The sequence below is a fragment of the Atractosteus spatula genome, chromosome 20, assembly GCF_055471065.1.
Source record: "Atractosteus spatula isolate fAtrSpa1 chromosome 20, fAtrSpa1.hap1, whole genome shotgun sequence".
Taxonomy (NCBI): Eukaryota; Metazoa; Chordata; class Actinopteri; order Semionotiformes; family Lepisosteidae; genus Atractosteus; species Atractosteus spatula.
Genome location: NC_142725.1, coordinates 16,057,599 through 16,077,150, shown reverse-complemented (window position 1 = coordinate 16,077,150; position 19,552 = coordinate 16,057,599). Strand labels below are relative to the sequence as shown.

The window sequence follows — 19,552 nt, the reverse complement described above, 5'->3', positions numbered from 1 at the left end:
CCACATCTCCTCTTTTATTATAGATATTATATATGGAAGAAATATGTGCTTAGGGTGTGTCCCTTATTAATTGTTTATATGAATAGATAAATACAAAATATGTACAAGTATGTGAAGCTTAGAAGCATTTTTGCATTTTGCTGTGGAAGAAACTGCCAGGCAAATAAGGCGTTGAACTTATAAAGTATTCATTGTCACCTGGTAACGGCTTGCAGTTTATCATTTCACCTGAAATTACAATGGAAAGCGATACCTTATCAGAAAGAGAGAGGGAGCAACTAAGAGAGGCAGAGGAGGGAGAAAGAGAGGGAGAGGGAGATGGTGGTTGGTGTGGAGGGGTGGGGGGAGGTGTTTCTCAACTCCAGGAATGCACTTTTCTTTCTGATAATTAACTGCTGCTGGATCGGATTACGAATTCGAAGCCAGTCAGGTTTCTAATCAATATTTCCCTCTTCTTTCCCTTTAAAAAAAAAAGTCATAAAAAATGGTTTCAAAGGTAGGCACCGCCCGATCAAAGTATTTTTAAAATATAATAACAGTCTGGAGGCCTTTTCTCCTGGCTCCTTCCTTCCATAAACCTGCCTTGTAGAAAAAGATTCTTTTCTTTTTTATAGAAAGAAATACATAAATATGTAATGAAAGGACTCTGAACATTCCCATTACTCTGGGAGATTTGGGAAGTTCTAATTTAAGATCCATATTAAAACCCACATAAATTAGATTATACTCTACCAATGAGAAAATTATGTATTTTGAAAAAAGTAAAATATTGTTCTCAGGATATGTTTGCCTTTGACTGTTTTGTGTTATTTTTTTAAAACCTTCTTCGCGTCCAGTCCTCTACAGATTGTCTATGTTTTTTCACACCATTCCTTTCTCATTTAAAAAAAAACACACTTTGCTTTTGTGTATTTTAATACTATTGTATTCTAAAATGTAAGTTTTCCATATTAATCTGTGAAAAGGGCAGTGGAAGCAAAAATAAGGCTTTTCATCTTGTTTTCCTGAAACTGCAGTTTGGCAGCATAATTTGGAAACGTTTTTCTTTTCTGTTACATTTTGATTCCTTCACTAGTGAACAATTTATGTAAAAAAACTCAAGGTTTCTTCCTGCTCATTCCTGAATGTGGTGAAAATGTTTTCTGCCCAATGTGTTGTACACTGTCACAGCGTTTCGAAACTTCAAATTAATTCCTTTATGTGTGCCACACAACACAAGACAAATACATGAGAATCAAACAGCGCAACTCCCTGTCTGCCTTTTATGTATTTTGTTATTCGTTCCAGAATTATGGCTTTTTAAAAAATGCCGTTTTCGGTGCCCCCCCCCCCCCCCCTCCCTTTTTTAATAGAGCGAATGATGGCTCCACCCCATGAGAGTTGAAAGGCTAGTAGACCACAGAGATAGAAAAGGCCAGCCCACTATGGGAAAAACTGCCAGGGCTTCTCCTCTGCTGTAATTTCCTATCTGCTTATTCTGAGAACATCACCAACAGCTTAGCGTGTGTGTATGTGCGAGAGAGGGAGGGAGAGAGAGCGAGAGAAAGAGAGGGACTGCAAGCGAGGGGCAGGCTCAGCTTTCTTTCACCTGCCCCCCATGAAACCACAAGAAGGAGGGGCTAAACCTGCAGCTGCCAATCATCTTCATTCATGGCAGCCGGCATTATCTCTCTGTGCAAACTATTGACAGATTACATGTCAAAGAGTTTAGTACATTAGTGAAGGAAGTTTTTGTTTTGCTTTTGTTATTTTATTTTGTTGTTTTGCCTTTTTTTTTACCTGCTTCTCCTCCTTTTTGCTCACTTCATTCTAACCAACAGAGTTGAGTAATATTATGAAAGTTACATGTCTGAGTGGATATAACTTCGAATTCCCTGAATATGGTAAGTGCTCTTTTTATTTTTGATGTGAGTGTGCGTCTGCGTATGTCTGTGTGTGACAGGGCTAACTTTTGTACTTGCTGATGTTTGACAAGTGAAGGTGAGTCGCTATCTTGAAGAGTCATTTTTTGAAGCTGTTCTGTAACTGTAACTTGTGAGCAGAGCCTTACTGAACCTATAGCCTGTGAGTGACGGCATGCAGGGACTAATACAATATTAAGTGCGATCAGTCTCTTTTCAAGTGCTGATATCACCCTGCCTGTGCTGTGAATGAAAGGCACAGAAAGGGATTCCCAAAACTAGATGAATTTTCTTCTGTTGTGGCCAAGTTTATCTTATCCATTTCAGTGAATTGATAAAGCTGACACTCACATTTTGACTGAAGAAGAGGTGAGGGAAGGAACGGGATTTTTCTTCTGTTTTTTTCTTTTAGAAAGCGTGAGACTGTAAGTGAATGTTTTGGTTACGTGAGCCATGGTTTTGGTAACTGTGCTGTAAATTAGAGCTGAAAGGTGCCTGTGTGTGTGTTGTTTGGGGGGGGGGAGCATGGAGCTGTCATTAAAGAGCAGAGGGAGCAGCTCATGGCCTAAGGGACTGTCACCAGGGGGAACGCAGCAAACGCAAAGAGTGCTGTTAGTGCAGCCGCGCTCCGGTTGAACGGGCATTTACTCCTTTTAATTCCACCTGTTTCATCTGTACTTTCGCAAAGTTACTACTGTCATAGTCCAGTCCTGCGATTTGTTTAAAACACCAAAAAGACAAATAGGATTAGGAGATGTCCGTAGGCAGCCCAAATCTAGCTGAGCTTAAGGTTTTTCCCCCAGATGCACCTACTATTTGTTGCTTGGAGTCCAAGTAGAAAGTGAACTGGCAGAAAGAGGAGAGAGTGTGTTGTTCGGGTGCCTGCGTGCCGTGTTACCAGTTCGCCAGAGCCCTGTTAGCTGTGTGCCGCTGGGAGCTATGGGTTTTCTGAAGTTGAAATTGCCTCGGTTATCAGCAGGTTCTTTCTGCTGCTCTGCAATCACCCAGCTAGTTGTGTGACTTGTCTGGAGACAGCCGGCGCGGCAGGGCTCGGGCCGATTCTAAACGGTTCGTTTTGTCTGAGGAGATGAATTCCTCCCGTGTAAGTGACTAGTACTCCAGGAAATGTCTCTGTCACCAAGGTAATAGTCTATTTCATAACCCTGAGTATTTTTTAAAATTCTTCCATTAGTCGAATGCCACCGATAAGTGGTTTATTTTGAACTAATCTAGACTTGGATAATAAAAAAATGTTTCTCTGTACATTTTTGTATTTTCAGCTTTTTATTCCTGAAAAATGTTCATTAGTAAAGGTTAAGTGCCTCTTGTTTATGAGAGGATTTTCTGTAGTGGATTATTGACAGAACTTGCCTCTCCCTGTTCACTGGCGTTTCCTCAGTGACTGCGGAAAGCCTGTTATTTTTTTACCAAGTGTTCATAATGCCCCTAACGTTTTGTTTTCTTTTTTCGATTGGCCTCTTCAAACTCCTGGTTATTTCTGTAGCCTTGGGAATGGTAAAAGTATTCTTCAACATCATTTCAAGTGCTAACACAACAAGCTGAAAGTGACAATTAAAAACGTCCTGGTTGGTATAGAGGAATACAGAATTTAGAATAGCTGAAGAAAGCGAAGAACACTCGTTGTCTTTTTAAGGTCAGTCAGATAAAGTTTACAGTACTATACCAAAAAAAGAGAATTTTGTTGTTTTAAGTTATTGAGTTAAAGGCCAGATGTTTATTTTTTATTGACCTTGGTTATCTAATTCTTTTTATTTAAAAAAAAAACACAGTACTAATCTAAAAATGTGAAACTGGCTCTGATGTAAAAACACCTTGGGCTGCGATGTTTTCTGGAGAAGTGTAGAATAACGTCTTTATATTTTAAATGGCAAATGCAACGGTCTTGACAGATCATAGCAGGCAGTGATTGTTTCTTCTTCAGAGACTAGGCTGATGTAGCTGTGGCTCCTTTAATCACCTTTACTGCACTCCTGAAAAATGGAGTCCAATGAACAGGAAAAACAATCCAAAGTCTGTAGCCTTTAATAACCTTTACCACAATTTAGCAATAACCGAATCAATTTGATGTCTTAAGCAATAAAAAATGCTGTTGCCATCCTAATTCTCCTGCTCCTTAGATGACAGTAAATTTACATTTTTTAATTAAACTAGCCGGAATTTTTATGAGGGGGCTGGGTTATGCTAATAGGAATGTTGTGTACTGTAGATTAAGAGAGTTTCGAAATAAATTTAGCAGGAGCCATTAAAAAAAAATGTAGCCAATGTCTCTAACTCCCTTTGTGCCAATTTCTCCAGGGGAATTCTCTGGTTCCTGGACTTGTCAAGGATGACTGATTTTTGGCAATGAGGAGATTAGTATCATAATGTCAACTGATGCAAATAATTTATATGCTCATATATATTTTATACATCGTCAATTCGCTGCAGAAAACAAGATGAAGGAAAAATTTTGTACAATTGACATCACATGCCCAGACTAAAACTTAAATCCAATTATGGTGTCACAGACAATAATGATTTTGTCAAAATTAAAAAAAGAAATATTAAACTTTTTTAAAAATAAATGACAACCTGAGATGGAATTGTGTCTCAATTTTACAATTTTCACCTCATAGGCAGGATCTCAGTATTGTTTTTTTACCAAAACAAAACTGATGAGAAAAAAAATTCCTAAAAAACGTATTCTTAAAAATAAGGTTGTAACATTCAAAATAGCATTGTTAACATTATTAGAAAGATCATGTCTAGAAGCAACAGTGCTGTTTAAAAAATCTGTTTTTACTGAGTGTTTCCAGTTAATTAGCAAACTCATAATATTTCAAGAGTTGAATACAGTATGTCCAGGTATATACAGTATAAGTTGGTGTAGAGTAAAATTTAACCTTTAAAATAAGTGAGTGAAAACTGTGGTTTAAATGTACGTCGAGCAACAGTGGGAATTAAATCAGTTAAGTTTAAGTTGTGTATTGAGAAGCTGGTTCATTTTGTGCACTTTTGTGGTAGGTTCTCATCTGTAATTTTTTAATTTTACTTATTTTGAAGACTTACCAGTGGGGACTGAATAGTTACATTTTAACAAAATACTACTAATTGGAAACAGGTATGAGACATTCATCTACTTATTTTAAAGTGCAGTAAGTGTCATTAATTTTGGTTTTTAGTGGGGACGTCATGAAGCTGTGCTTGAAAGTAAAGAAATACAAGTGCTGTGCAGTGGCTTGCAGGCTCACAGAGAGGTACACACTCCACAATATGACGTAAGCCGCAAAATACATTCTTATTAATTTCCGTTAATAAGAAAAAACAGCCTTTGAAATGCCCCGTTTCACCACAACGGAAACCAAGCGTATCACAGTCAGCTCTTTGTGCTGGGGTCGGAGTTCCCAGCGGTCCGTCCTGTCGGAGCGAAGCCGAAGAGAGGGCACATCCAGACAGGGGGTCCGTCCGGAGGGTGGAGGGAACTCAGACGGGCCGGGTCGCATCGCAGCCCCCCCCCCCTCCCCTTTCCTCCCGAGCATCTGTGCACTCGTCCAACAGTGAGATCATAATCAGAGCCTCTCAGCGCCCCGTCAGCGGCCCAGCTAACACTCAGAAATGAGCAGCACACTCCGCAGGGAGGAACAGGTCGCACCTTAGGGCTTGACGACTTTTATCAGGGAAATTAACTGACTCACTTTTTTCATATGTTAAATATGTGGAATTCCTAAAGCACTGGTCGGGTGGAAAGCCCGAATAATCAAACTGAATGTACGGCCGTCTGCTGCCGAACTTGCCCGGCAGAGCTGGCTGATGCGCACACTTCCCGAGAAGCGGGGTCGTGCAGCGATGCTCAGAGGTGTGTCGCAGCCCTGGACAGCGCAGTGGGTGACGGCGCGAGAGGAGTGGACAAACACAATGCCAGGGAGTTAGAGGGGAAGAAAGAAAAGGTTAAATTTAATAAACCTTGCCTCCTCTCAGCAGTGGGGGGATAATTACATTAGTGGAATTTAGCATCCATTCTAATTATCTAGATAAGAACGGAATTAAAAGTGTGACAAAAGTAATATATTACATTGTCAAATCCTCCTCTTTATTTTAAAACCATCCCCATATTAAATAAATGAATAAATAAGTAAATTGAAGTGCGTATGCTATCTGTCTACTGCTGTATGTATTTTTTTTTGCAGGGGGAGGGGGGGGGGGTCAAAATAAAAAAAAATCTTACGTCTACGGTTATAAAGAAACGGAAAAGAGGAATAAAGAAGCAATTAGCGCACTGTAAAACGTCTTGTTTGTGCGGCCCGAGCCTCCCGTGATGCCTGCCTAGAGTGAATTTGCATGCTTCAGTTATTGAGGCGCAGTTATTAGGACGTCTGAAAGGAAGATTAGGCAGCAGCAAAATGCAGCGGTTAATCCTTTTAAATGTGCCGGGGGTCTTGAGGTGCGCCACCCATTGACAGGTTAGCCTGGAAGGGAACCGGAAATGCCTTCTCGTGAGCCTCAGACGGACGCGCCACTTCCACCTTGAGCGCCACGGGCGTGGGCAGCTCGGCTTCAAGCTGGAGGGGGTGGGATCCGCTGGGCCCGTGTGTCGCCGGGCCGGTCCAGGCTCAGCAGAATCGGGGTGAGCACAGGAGGAAGCTCTGCCGTACAGTAATCGACCTGGCACTGTGAAAGAGCTCTCTGGTTGGTCATGTGTGGCAGGAAAGGCGCGGAGCAGGGGTGTTGCCCTGTACGGCGCTGGAGGTAGACAACCACCGAAAAGCGTCTGAAATCCACCAGAAGCGTTTCAGTATTTCAATATAATACGCTGACCTTGAAGTTGAAAAAGTACAAGAAATTTGGTTCTTTTTCTTCTTGTGTACTACTTAGGCTTAAAAAAAATCTCTTGTTTTAGTCGAATAACTCCCCCCTCACCCATCTACCTCCCTTTTGATAAACAGCCGAGATCCCAGAAAAAACTCAATCCACAATCTGACTTTTAGGATCAAAATGAAATCTCACATTGCCAAGTCGGTTACATTATTTTTTTTCCCCGTGCTTTTTAAACCAAAAAACAAAAACACACTCTTATTTCTGTACTGTCACCTTCAGCGAGCCACAGTGTTTGCTTTAGTAAGTCACAGATCCGATATCCTGTCCTTTTTGGTAATTGACTGCAAACATGGCCCGTTGCGTTTTGAGCTCTTCCACGGATTGTGTGCCTTTTTCTCCCCCCTGAATGTGACATTCTATTCAGTTGGGTCACTAACAGCCAGCACCAGCAATAATTACTGTCGATACATGATAAATCTGCATCCCAGCTGTTCCACCCTGTCACTGGCAACAGACTGGGAGAGAGCAGGGGGCTTGTGAGTTTGGTGTTTGACTGAATTTTTTTTCAGCCCTGAAACTTGATAGGATTACATGGTCTTAGGCCCCACACCTGTTAAGAAGCTGTTAACAGAACAGTTGGCTGTCTCATGGTCAGGGCTTAGTGGAGCTTTTTTTTCCTTCCTTTGTGAATTTCCTCAGTGTGGCACGGTAGCTAGCAGCCTTTTGTACATGCTTAATAAAAACAAAGCCTGTCGGAACATTAACGTCCTGGCAGTAGCCTCCTCGTGGGTGACCCCCTGGATCCAGGTGTCCCAGGTTCGATCCCAGCCTTTTACCACTTCCCTCTCTGTCTGCTGCATCCTTGTAAAAGTCCTCAGTGAAGAGAATTTTAAAAGGACATACATTTTTTTTTCAAAAGAAGCAATTGCATTTATGTTGTTTTGCAGTTCCTGAAGGACAGGTGGTGCTGCTGCGTTGGATTGGTTTATAAATAAAAAGCTCGCAGAACAGTTGTGATTTTTGAGACCCCCCCCTCAGCTGTGATATTTGTGAAATGAGACAAAAGCATCTTCAGAGCTTTGGTGCATCTGTCACATGGTGTGACGTCAGCATGGTTTTATTTGAAGGTTTTGCACGTAATACTTTTTGATGAATTTATATGAGCGAGCAGTTAACCCTCCAACATGACTTTTTTCTGGCCCAGTGTCTTGATGTGATTTTGGGCTCTCTGCTGTCTCTACCCTGTGGATGAAGGAAAAGCAGTGCATCATGTTAGCAAACCGTGAGCAGTCTTTCTAGTCGCAGTCTGCATTCCAGTACAGACAACCTACACATTAACTTAACTAGTTAAGTAGTAGCAAGAGTCCTGTCAAACTCCAAAACGTACCAAGCTCAATCCTGAAAGATCACCACCTTAGCACAGTGATCCTTTCATGATTATGTGTTTTTATTTATTCATTTGACTTACAGCTTTAACCCAGGTGACCTACTAATGGCACAGTTGTATTATGTCTATATAGCAGGGGCTATAATCTCACAGATAATTGTAAGAAAAAGTGGAATAATGCATTAGTCTGATAGACCACAAACTAATGTATCAAGACAACTTACTGCAAATGTGTGGGACAAGGACAAGGCCAGCATGAAGTTTAAAGACTGTTTTTAGCCTAATTGGGTAAAGTTGTTTTTTGCATATCCTTGAAAATTCATTTATTCTGAGCTGAGTCCAGAGGTGTTGTCTGGTGTGTGTGGAAGAGTAAGTGGAATTTCCACACTTTATGCGATTGAGTTTTGTATTAGTTATGAATACAACGCTTCAAACAAAGCTCCTTTCATAAAAGTCACATTCTTTTGAATCAGTGGTTATATAACCGGTTTCCAGAAGAACTATATATTTCTTTAAACTAGAACAGTCACATTGTTACCTTCTGAGAAAGACAGGAGGGAGAGAAGCACCAGGCTGTGACAAAGATAGAAGATCCTGTTCTTAGCTTCTTCAGCACTGTGATAGATACTCAGAATACTTCAATATGAATTATGGTATTCTGATTACATCACAGTTTGCATCAATTAGTTACTGACTACCAAACAGGCTAGCTTCCCTCGTCTATGACCTTTTTTATCTTCTTATGTTAATAATAACAGAAGACACTGGAGTTCTCAAGAACTTCTGCTACTTTGCACCAGTTAGGCGGAAAGTGTCATTTCCATAAATATGATCTTTTCTTCTGAGTAAAATAACGTGTTGAAGTCTTAATTGTTTGGACGATATATTTCGAGCCCCCTCTCGGCCTGCCATTCCCTCTCCTCTCCCTTGATTCATTTCAGCCGCCTGTCCTCAGCTTGCAGGAAAATGGCGTTAATTTTTTTATTACCTGTTTGACTCTCCAGCCTTATTACTCTAGCCCCTTAATGTTCTCTGTAACCGTGGAAACCAGATGAATAAACGTCCGCAAAGAAAATGAGATGATTAAACAGGTCACCCTTGCAAAACAAATTCGCTTGGTCGAGCGCAATTTGTGTACCAAGCTCCTGTCTTAACAGTTTGCTAACAAGGGGATTGCTCACTGGGGTAACTGCAAGAAAGAAACAAAGGAATATAAAAGCAAACATTGCTCTCTTCTTTTTTTATCTCTTCTTTCTTTCTGAATGTACAGAAATTGAAACAAAGAGACTAGGGTATACTTAGAATGGCTTCTGTGTTACTGTGGGATAGAAAGCGCAAGCTGTCTTTAAAGTGATATTATTGGTTTTATTGAAAGGCTGTTATTCCGGTAATCACTGACAAAAATATGCATTTCCTGTAAAACTTAGTAATCTACCTTCTCAGTAAAATAATGCATTTCCTCTTTACAATCATTAAATACGTATTTTATTTAGATTTCCTGTCCTGCCCTTCTCTCACAAAGGAGGAAGCCAGTGTGCCTCAGAACGGTCCTTTTAAACTCGGATTCTAGAGCAAGCTTGTAGCACTCCCCAGACCCAGCCCCTCAGAGCGCTGTGTACCCCGGTTCCAGTCCCCCGCTCTGGTTTTCGTTCTGTAGAGGTACGGTAGTCGTATGACTACCAGCATAGTGAACTCTCATTATTAGAAGTGTTTCCCAGGTTCAAGCAGCTCTTTTTAACCTTCTTCAGAAGCCACATTATGAGGTTAAAAAACTGAAAAATATCTCACTTATCGATGTGGCAATATTTTATTACTCATTCCTGTACCACAGGACTGCTGCAGAAAGGTGTTCTTCCTCCTTAAGTACTCTCTTGCTCGAAGTCTGCTGTCGGGAGCCCCCCCACCACACCCCCCTGCACTGAATTTTGCTTCATTTGATTAAAGTTTTTTCTTCTAAAAGATTTTTACAAACTTTTCCACCCTGTCCTGTCAGACACACACGTTTGGGGCCCTGGGACAGTCTGACGTGGACAGATGGGGCCTGTTTGTGCATCTGCGCCCATGTAACTGATTTGAAAAGGCTCTGGTGGGCTTTCAGAAGACCTCCCTGGATGCCCTGAGCTGTTTCAAAGGCAAGAAAGTCACGCTACTCCTCTGCAGTACCCTAGTCCGCGAAGCCGCCATGACCAAAGATCATAAACAGCAGATCTCTGTAGGTATGCGCTCTGCTGTTGATGGAATCACTGTGTCAGCCGCCCATTTCGGGTAAAACTCTTGACTTTGGTGCAGAAGAGCTGCTTTTGTGGTAGTTTACATTTCAACTCTTGTAAAAAGCTTAGCTTCTGAATATCGAATTTCGTAACCGATATGTTCTTGGGTCCTGACTACAAAAAAAAAGAATCAGTACAGTCAAGTTGTACCAATGCCCATGTCTTTGCTGTAGTAAGTGACCATAGTGCTGGAGAGTTAATAGCAAAGCACTGTAATTAACAGCTGCCACCTGGACTGTCTTGACCATATTAGCAAACATTGTCAGTTCAGTACATTTCCACCCAAAGGTGGTTTGAAAAACTTTGGCGGAGTTGCCTAGAGAAAGATGGAATATGTCCATATCTGACAGATAAAAAACTGCAGTTGATCTTTTGTCCTTTTATTTTCAGCTACGCCTCTCCTCCCATTTATGGTTTAGTTTTATAGGTCTTTTTTATATGCCTTATCAAAAAATATTTGATGTAAATACAGCAGAACAGGCCTGAAAAGTGTTGTGAGCAAATATTACACCCATTAAGCAGGGCACCGACCTTGAGAAAGAATGCAAAGTTGTAAGGCTTTATTCACGAAAAACAAACCTTTAAAACAATATCTGGAAAAGCGAGGCTCTTTCAACAAACACGATTGGACGGCTTTTTCTTTTTTTATGCTCTGATTAGCAAAATCAACAAGAGTTTTTTATGTAGACAAGGATTTTTTTCCAATTTGTAAACTTTTCCATGACGCGTCATGTTTTTTTTTTATTTCTTTCATTTGCTATTTCTTTTTTGTACCCTGCTTATGATGAGGCCATTAATAATAAAAAAACGTATCAGACCGTCTCAAGAAAAAATAAACCTGATTAGCTTGCTTGCATCATACAGAAATACAATGAAGAGAAGTAAAAATTTTTAAAAATCTAGTTACAAAAGTCCAGTAGGCGTACAGATTCTGAGCTGCAAGAGGCGATCCTTCTCTCCTTTTGTTTGTCAAGTGTTGTTCCATGTGTGGGATGGTGTTCAGAGCTATACGTTTGTCTGCTAAGGTGTGAGGTGTATCGGCACTGATGTGATGATGCCTTCATGGGTTTCCTTTTAGTCATCAAAGCCACTCAGAATAAACTCTGTGGCTCTCTCCACCCACCTCCTAGGAAGGCTTCAGGTAGGCTCCTTTCATCTGGTTGGTTTTTTGGTGAACTCTAACTCTTCTGAGAGACTGGCTATATTTCCCCCCGTTCCAAATCTTTGACACCCTAATGTTTGAGTTCCAGCCCAGGTCTGTCTTGAACGTCTATAATCAGCTGCCCGTCATTGCTGGAAGACAATCTACAAAATTACATTTTTTTTTTGCTAAGAATAGATGTACAAACCCCTTCAGAATGGAAAGGGATTTTGCTCGTGCTAAAACAGTTTGGATGTTTGCCCATTTTTGACAAACACCTTAAAAATAGAGAGTTTCCTATCATTAAGCATAGTCTGTACTCAGAGAGGGGGGGTGTTTGTGACTAGGCTATCACAGTTCATAAACACACACCGGTCAGTTGTGATTATGAAGGACGAGAATCCCGGCTTCAGACTGGAAGACAGAATTCTCCAGCCCCTCTCATGGATAGACTGATACTGAGTCAAATTAGTATGCTGATTTCTAGAGAGTCTACAGGCTTTATTAAGCTGTCTCCCGAATGTATTAGCTTTATAAGAAGATGCAAAAATTATGAAGGCATTATTTTTATGATTGAATATCATTGGCGCAGCACAAAAAGCTCCTTTTATTGTGCATAGAAAAGGGAAAAAAAGTTGGCATTGAAATTTAGAATTTCAATTAGCTCCATAATCTGAAACCCCCTGCTTTAATGGAGGCATTTTCTGAGCAAGAATACGGCAGTACTTGTAAAACATTAATTAAGTGGAAATGGTTTTTAAAAGAATCAGTAAAGAGGGCTTTTATACAGCCCCCCTTCCCACCCACCTACCCAGAAAATAGGACATTTCATCTCTGTCAATTGGTTTTTAAATACATACCAATTTAAAATAACTCTACACAAAAGATTACAGTTTGCTGAAGTGAAGAGTATTCACACAAATGTGGCATTTTGCTGAAGCACTGAAACATATCCCTCCCAGAATTTCACTCAATGCCCCCCTTGAAAGGTGATGTTATAGAAGTTTTTTTCCTGTTACAGTACATACAGTACAACCCTAGTGTATTATTGATTAATAAATGTTGTGATCCTGCTGATTTACGGTGTTCCATAAAAATTATGCTTAATATCTTTTATCTTTGATGCTACAGTAGGTGAACAGTAAAATAAAACATTAATTTGTCTTAGCTTCCCCAATTTCCCTTGCCTCTTTCGTCAAAAACATAGACAAGCTCATTTTTTGTCACATGAAGTGCAAATCTGTAATAAGGCAGGTGGGTTTTTTCAACTTCTGAAAAATTAAAAAATTTTAAGACCGGGCATTTCTTGAAAAACTTTTCTACCCTTCTTTTTAGTCTTCCCAGTTACATTCATCTAATGATGTGCTCAGATCAGTGGAACCCAGTGGAAAGGCTGTATTTGTTTGTTTCTCCTCAAAGTTTTGTTTTCAGTGTCAATCCGGTTTGTCCTGTATTTAACATCAACCAATGGGCATTCTCTGCTGGGAGTCTGTGGCTACACCTTGTGCTGTTTGGAGAAATGGGCATGGGATTTTGGCTACTTTCCGTTGCCATTGTGTTTAAAGGATTTCAGTTGAGCTTTTGACTTTTCCAACACAATACTACAGTAGCTTTGACTGTTATTGCTCTTTTTTACCAATGGTTACAGCTTGCCAGAGAAGTTCAGTGTTATAAAAAATAGAAACTAATACACATAATGCAAACGGCTCATGGACCCTGCAAAACCAACTAGATCTTTTTTGTTCCTGCATTTTGACAAACAAGTAATCAGTGCAAGAAAGTGATTACAGCTGTTAAATAGGCCTAATTAAATATCTGATGATGCTCAGTTGCTTTTAATTGTGTTTATTCTTGAGGACAGTGGGTGCTCGTCGTATGTGAATTCTGCCCCATTGAAACCTGCAGCCATGCTGGGCTCAGAAAAGCCTCAGAGGGGTCCAGGGGTTATTTCAGAATGCGGAGGTAACAGAAAGGAGAGGTATCTTGGTGCCTTTTGCTTTTTGGCACTTTTTTAATATCCCGCAGGAGTATCAGGGAGAGAGCCCAGTGAGTTGACTTCACAGGTATCTTATAGTCCATTGCATTGTTCAAGTCTCAGTCTGCTGGAGTCGTACGAGGACAGTTGGTGCCCAAGAAAGCTTAGCTTCTTTAGGGTGAACAGAACTATTTTAGCACTTTTCCATAGATATGTTATAGCAGGGGTCTTGATATACTGTTATCTGTTGGTTTGGGAACATCAGCAAATTACGATAAGCTGGGGATAATATTGAGTATAATAGCAACATCATTGGGGTAAATCGGATCAATGTAAATGCTCTCTATGAGCTAAGAGTTCTAAACTAAGCACTGAAAATCTGCACTTCTCCCATCTGGCAGGTACCTCAGTGCCCCAAGGTACAGGAGAAATAGATCTCGAAGCTCATTTATCTCCTCTGAGATTTCACCTTTGAATAATGCAAAATAATTGTTTTAATTTATTATAGTTTAATGTTTCTGACATTGGACCTGTTTGTCCTGACCTCCCTGTTGGAGCTGGTTATGTTGTATTGTTGTGTTGCATTTTGCCGTAAAACAAATTTCCCCCTGGTGGGATAATATTAAAGTTTAAATTGAATTCAAACCTGCAAGGGGTCAGGTGGATTCCATTTGAAGTCATTTTAAAGCAGAAATTGTGAATAATCATTATATTGGTATTTTTATCAATTGAACCTTCTTCTCATTCTTATTAATAATATCATAATCATCTCAAGAACTGCAGCTGAGAGCATCCTGAATCTTTAATGAAAATGGAAGAATGTAATTGGGAAGACAGCCTATAATATTCCTAGTACACCAGAGGCTTTTATCAAAGTTTACTGTGGTACTCCCTGGTAAAAACATGGTAAATTATGGTCAAAAGGCATAAAGTCGAAATATAATGAAAGCCTATCATAAAAAAAAAATCCTGATATAATAGTAAATTTACTGTAGGAAGTTGTCACAAGAAAGGAACAAGCTTTCCTTTTCTGACTCATATCAACGCTATAAATCTCATTAGCTGCAAAGATTTAGCTGGACATAATCTGCAGACCAAAGGCACTGGATGTCCTTCAGCTCACAGTTGAGAAATAATAATAATTGACTCATTTCTGAACTGATTTGTTAGGATTTGACATTCAAGGATACAGTCTGGCAAGCGCACGTACAGTATATAAAATGTCCTGAGGTTGGGAAATTTCATCCTCTCAATCTGGGCAGGACTTGATGAGTTAATATCCCAATCAAATGATTAAAAATAGCAAGGGTCGAATTTCAAGGCACGCAGTTTTCTAGCAGTGCAAAATCTTGCAGCCAATCGCTATGACATACCACCCGGCAGTAAAATACAGTATATATGTATGTTCTAGCAATATACGGAAGGAACATGTGCATTCTTGTGTGATGAAGGATGAGGAGGTGGTGGTGAAGAGTGAATGGGTGGGAAGAGGCAAGATAAGGAGGACTGTATTTAAATGATTAAAATACTAATTTTGCCTTATTAATGCCATTAGTGTTATAGTCAAGAGGGATCAGATCAGATAACGTCCAAAACAGCCATTCTGTCTCAGCCTGACAAGTGAATCTCATCCATAAGGATTCCAGCAGTGTGGTTTCACGAGTGTAGCTCTTACAACTTCGCTAAATTATGTCAACCAACATGCTTGCCACGTTGTCTGTGTTTGTATTTATAGTATATGTCCAAATAAAAAAACAACTCTTCCCTGGTATATTTACAAATGACACTGACTCACATAAAAATTCAAGGAGCTTTTGAACCTAAAGTCTTAAATGTCACTGGCTGTATAGTACAGCCATGGTCCTTTATATAGTTCAGCTGTCAGGCACTTTGCCTCTGTTCCTCTGAGGTAGGAGGAGAATACTTTTTTAATCCTGATTTGAAAACTGTCAGCGCTTGAAATATAAAACTTAAAACAACTGCCTCTGCTGGCTTTCCATTCTGTGAACTTATTTGGACGTGGAAACTGACACAGGTCGGGCAATTTTCAGTTTCATAAGATTTCCCATTCTGAACGTTTTTTTTATTGGGTATTATTTATTAATTGAGTTCTGTTCCTTCAAAGGTCCAAGTCCAATCTCATTAATCCTTTTGTGTTCCTCTGAGAAGACAAACACTGGTGGGTATTTGAACAGAACAAAGACCCTTATTAGTGGAAAGTTCTCGCTAGGTGACATTTATTTCCTACAGTTATAGTTCAGCTTAGCCTGTGGACCAACCAGTCCAGTGTCATTTAAAATTATTGACGTGAGGGCATGAGATAAATTAAAACCCCATGCTTGAAAAGCTACATAAGACTATATGATTATTGTACCGTAATGTAATGTTGTGAAGCAAAAATAGTTTTAAATGAAATTAAAAGATTTATTTGTATAATGATTTTAATAATTATTGTTCAGCCCTGTAATCCTCAGCCTGTTTCCTAGAGTCCAGTTTGGGGCCCTCTGAGAGTTTTAACTTCCCTGCCACCAGGAGTACAGAATGTGGCTCTGTTAATAATGCACAGCTGAAGGAAGCTGCTAATGGACAACAGTGTGATTAAAGATGACAACGGATGACATTTCTGTGTCGAACCCTCAATGAAAGCAATGCCAGGAACAAAGCGATAAAGTAGTGGCATTTCACATTAAGCATTTGGTGCCATCTTTAATAGCTACAGCCAGTTCTTTTTCCCCCCAAAGCCCCCACTCTCCCTCTCCCTCTCCCTCTCACTCTGATGTAATTTGCTAAAAATTAAGATGGCATTTCGGAGTCCAGTTGCTCAGTTTAACAGGTGTAGCTCCTGCCTCTTTTTCCCCCAATAACATTTTAAAAGGGACTCAGTCACAAGCTAAATGCCTTGGATTTAGGGCAAGGCTTCAAAACAGTTGTCTCTGTTCTTTAAAATAAAAACGAAGAGAGAGGGCAAACGGGCCCAGAACAGTTGTTCTGTTAGGTGAGAAATGTTCGGCCAGCTGGCTTGCCGCTCATGGAAGATTTTTTTTTCTATTTCCAAAAAAAGAAGAAATGGTCATTTGTAGCAACTGGAACTGTGCGAGTTGCACATTCCCTAGCTGAAGAATGTCACACTGGATTATCTTTGTCCAAGAGCCGGTTTTAAAACACATGTCGCTTTCCCCCCTAGCTTTTAAAGAGCTACACCACCTACCCCGCTTCCCAAAAAAGGAGAAACAAATTCACTTTATCATCTCTCTCGATATTGAATAATAATAGCCTTGGTTTTTCAGGAATTTCGGTGGCGTCTCTCACTCATTCTAGTTGGCCTAACAGGGCAGTTTTTCGGACGTGTAACTCCGACCTTTCCCTGTCCTCGTCCTGTCTCTGCACCTCGCTGTGACTCTGCAGCTTCTGCCCTTCTGCCTCTCAATACTTCTTCTCCCACCTCTCTCTCTATCCATCTGTATCACGTCTATCTGTCAGGCCGCCAGTGTCGGTTCCAATTAGATTCCACTGAATACGTGTAACCTCGATTAACGTGCAATCAAGCCCATATAAATCACATCTGTAAGTTCCCTCCACCACCACCCGTGTTGGTGTGCATCGGTTTCTCACATCTTACAGGATTGCACATTAGCAGAAAATAGCATTATTTCAAGATATGGTCTTCTTTTTGTCTCTTCTGAGAAGTTTTTTGACAACATTGTGGAAGAAATACATCTGCTCTACCAAGCGCTTTCTTTCGGTGATTGTTTGTGGTGTGCCTCAGGAGAGTGGCCTCTCTTTTTCTGCGTCCCTCTGTCTCTCCCTCCCTTCTCCCTGTCTCTCTGTTGTGGGTTTTTCTTTCTCTGGAGAAGCCTCTGAGCGCAGTGGGAGACGGAGACAGCCCACCAGCCCCCTCACCCCTCCCTCTCTCACCATTCCCTCGGGGAGGGTGAACTGGCAGGTCCTCTGTGCCAGTGCAGGAGAGAGTACTGTGCTTCCAGTTCAGTGACCCCTGGCGAGCTGTGGGCAGGGATAATTTACTGAGGCTGCCTTCGCCACTGACTGGGCTGGAGGACGAGGGAGCATGGTCTGGGAGTATGAGGGACTGAGGAAGGCTGAAGTCCCAGTGAAGTATCCCAGCTGGGTTGCACATTCTCTGCTCTTCCGTTCCTTCCTGTCGAAATCCATGTGCAGAGAGGGGAGAGGAGAATTACTCTCGGGGATAGCGAGGTCTCAGCAGCTGACTCTATCTGACGAGTTCATAAGATCCTCCAGTGCTGATCGTAGGTGTAATACCTACTTCTGCCAGTAATCTGCTCGTTGTTTTCAGTCTGGCCTGGAGCAAACATGGGACTTGAATCTCCTCTGAATTAGGGCTGAAATTAGAATGGGTGCAAACAAACACTTTCATTATCTTATTTGGCGTGTTGGCAGTACATTAAAGAAAAGCTCCTTTTGGTTACAAACATGCACTTTTTTTATTCGCACAACCCATCTACACTCTTGTTACCAAGTAACATACGCAGAATGAACAAAGAAACAACTGACAGACCTAACTACACGTTTGTATTAAAGGTGCGCTGCTTAATTAAAAGGGACAGCGAAAACAAACCTGTTCGAAAAATTAACTAGTCACAGGTGTTCAGTAAGTGGAAAAATATAGGCTAAGGCATTTCAGAACAGCAGTACTTGCTCTCCACGCTGTGGCAATTAGAGAAAGACCTGGGTCTCACTCACTTGTTATTTCCAATAGTTTCTTTCTAGTTCAAAGGTGGCTTCAAACACTGGGTCAGTCTCTGTGCGGAGCTGGGCTGAGCTGTGTCAGGAGTGGGTATTTCTCAGTGCTTTTCAGAAGTCATCAGCGTTCACTCTGCCACTTGTACCTTCCACCTGTGTGCTTTACACACATCTTCAGTTTCAAAAGCATACAGTATGTATATACAAATGGACAGTGTAACTTTCCTTTGAATCTCATGCATTTCAAAGTAGTATATCAGGGTCACATACTGTATATTTAGGGTATCAACAAAGGAAATGACTGTTCTTTTTAGACATCTTTGATTCAGGTGGAGAAGAAGTTCTTTTTTAGGTGCTGCTGTGTTTTGTTTTCGAGTGCATTGGTTCATGCTGCAGCAATTAATGCTAAAGCTTAAAGCTGAATCTGACAAGACCCCAATTCACAGTTCCAGTTCCCACTCGGTTGTTCAACGTGCGTCCTGGAATGTGGGACGTGAACGCACACTAAAATAATTTCACATTCTTTATTAATATTGTGTTAACTTAGACTGTATTTTTTATAACTGTATGATTAAAGTGCATATCCCTTGAGAACCTTTTATTTCGTTGTTTGAGGGAACACGCCCAAGGATCAGAGATAATAGTTGTATACATATATTTTAATTAGATGGGGCGATCAGAGTATTGCAACACATCCACCTTCTGGAGTTTTGAAACTCACCTTTTATCCATACATGGCAAACAAAAGCCAGGTTCAGTCCTATGGCTTTGATGGATTACTTGTCTGGGATATTCGAATGCATTCACCACGGCGCTGGCGTGTACGCCATTCCTGTTTTGTTCTTCGTATAGCTGGAGCCTCGATAAAAGTTGTAATCGGCTGCCCCTTACATTCTGAGAAAAGGGCTGGTTTATCTTGCGTTCTTATCTGTAGTACTGGAATGTTATACCCGGTCGTTTTTTTACGGCACCTCAGTTATGAAGGAATGAGAGCTGGGGAGAGGAAGAATGGCAAAAGATAGATATGGATTCAGTGGAGAATAAAAGGCAACAGCTTGAAGATGTTCTGCTTAAAGCACAGAACAGCTTCATCCCAAGAGTAAGCAAATCAAAGGCCAGAAAGCAGGGGCCCATCTGGTTTAACAAATCAATTAAGAAAATTATACAAAGAAAGCGCTTTATAACATGATTGGAAAAGAACAGGAGCCATTTAAGAAAAATGCACTAAAGAAATAATGCATTGCAAGCATGGGTTAAAAGGAAGTCGTACAGGCCGAGGGCGAGATGGAAAGCAATATCACAACGGAGGCACCTCAAAAATAATGTTTTTAAGAAAATCTTTTT

General features: G+C 40.7%; 1 protein-coding gene across 2 annotated transcripts in view; it reads left to right on the top strand.

Annotated features, from left to right (window-relative positions):
- The window catches only part of casz1 (castor zinc finger 1), a 239,029-nt gene that overhangs the window by 132,212 nt on the left and 87,265 nt on the right, over positions 1–19,552 (top strand). The window contains exon 1 of one of the 2 annotated variants that reach the window (XM_088938207.1): positions 1,503–1,883. The exons of the other annotated variant lie outside the window; for it this stretch is intronic. Within the exon in view, the coding sequence (XP_088794333.1) occupies positions 1,835–1,883 (49 nt within the window). The 5' untranslated portion in view covers positions 1,503–1,834. Of the gene's footprint in view, positions 1–1,502; positions 1,884–19,552 lie in introns of those variants that run through there. 2 annotated transcript variants of the gene reach the window in all.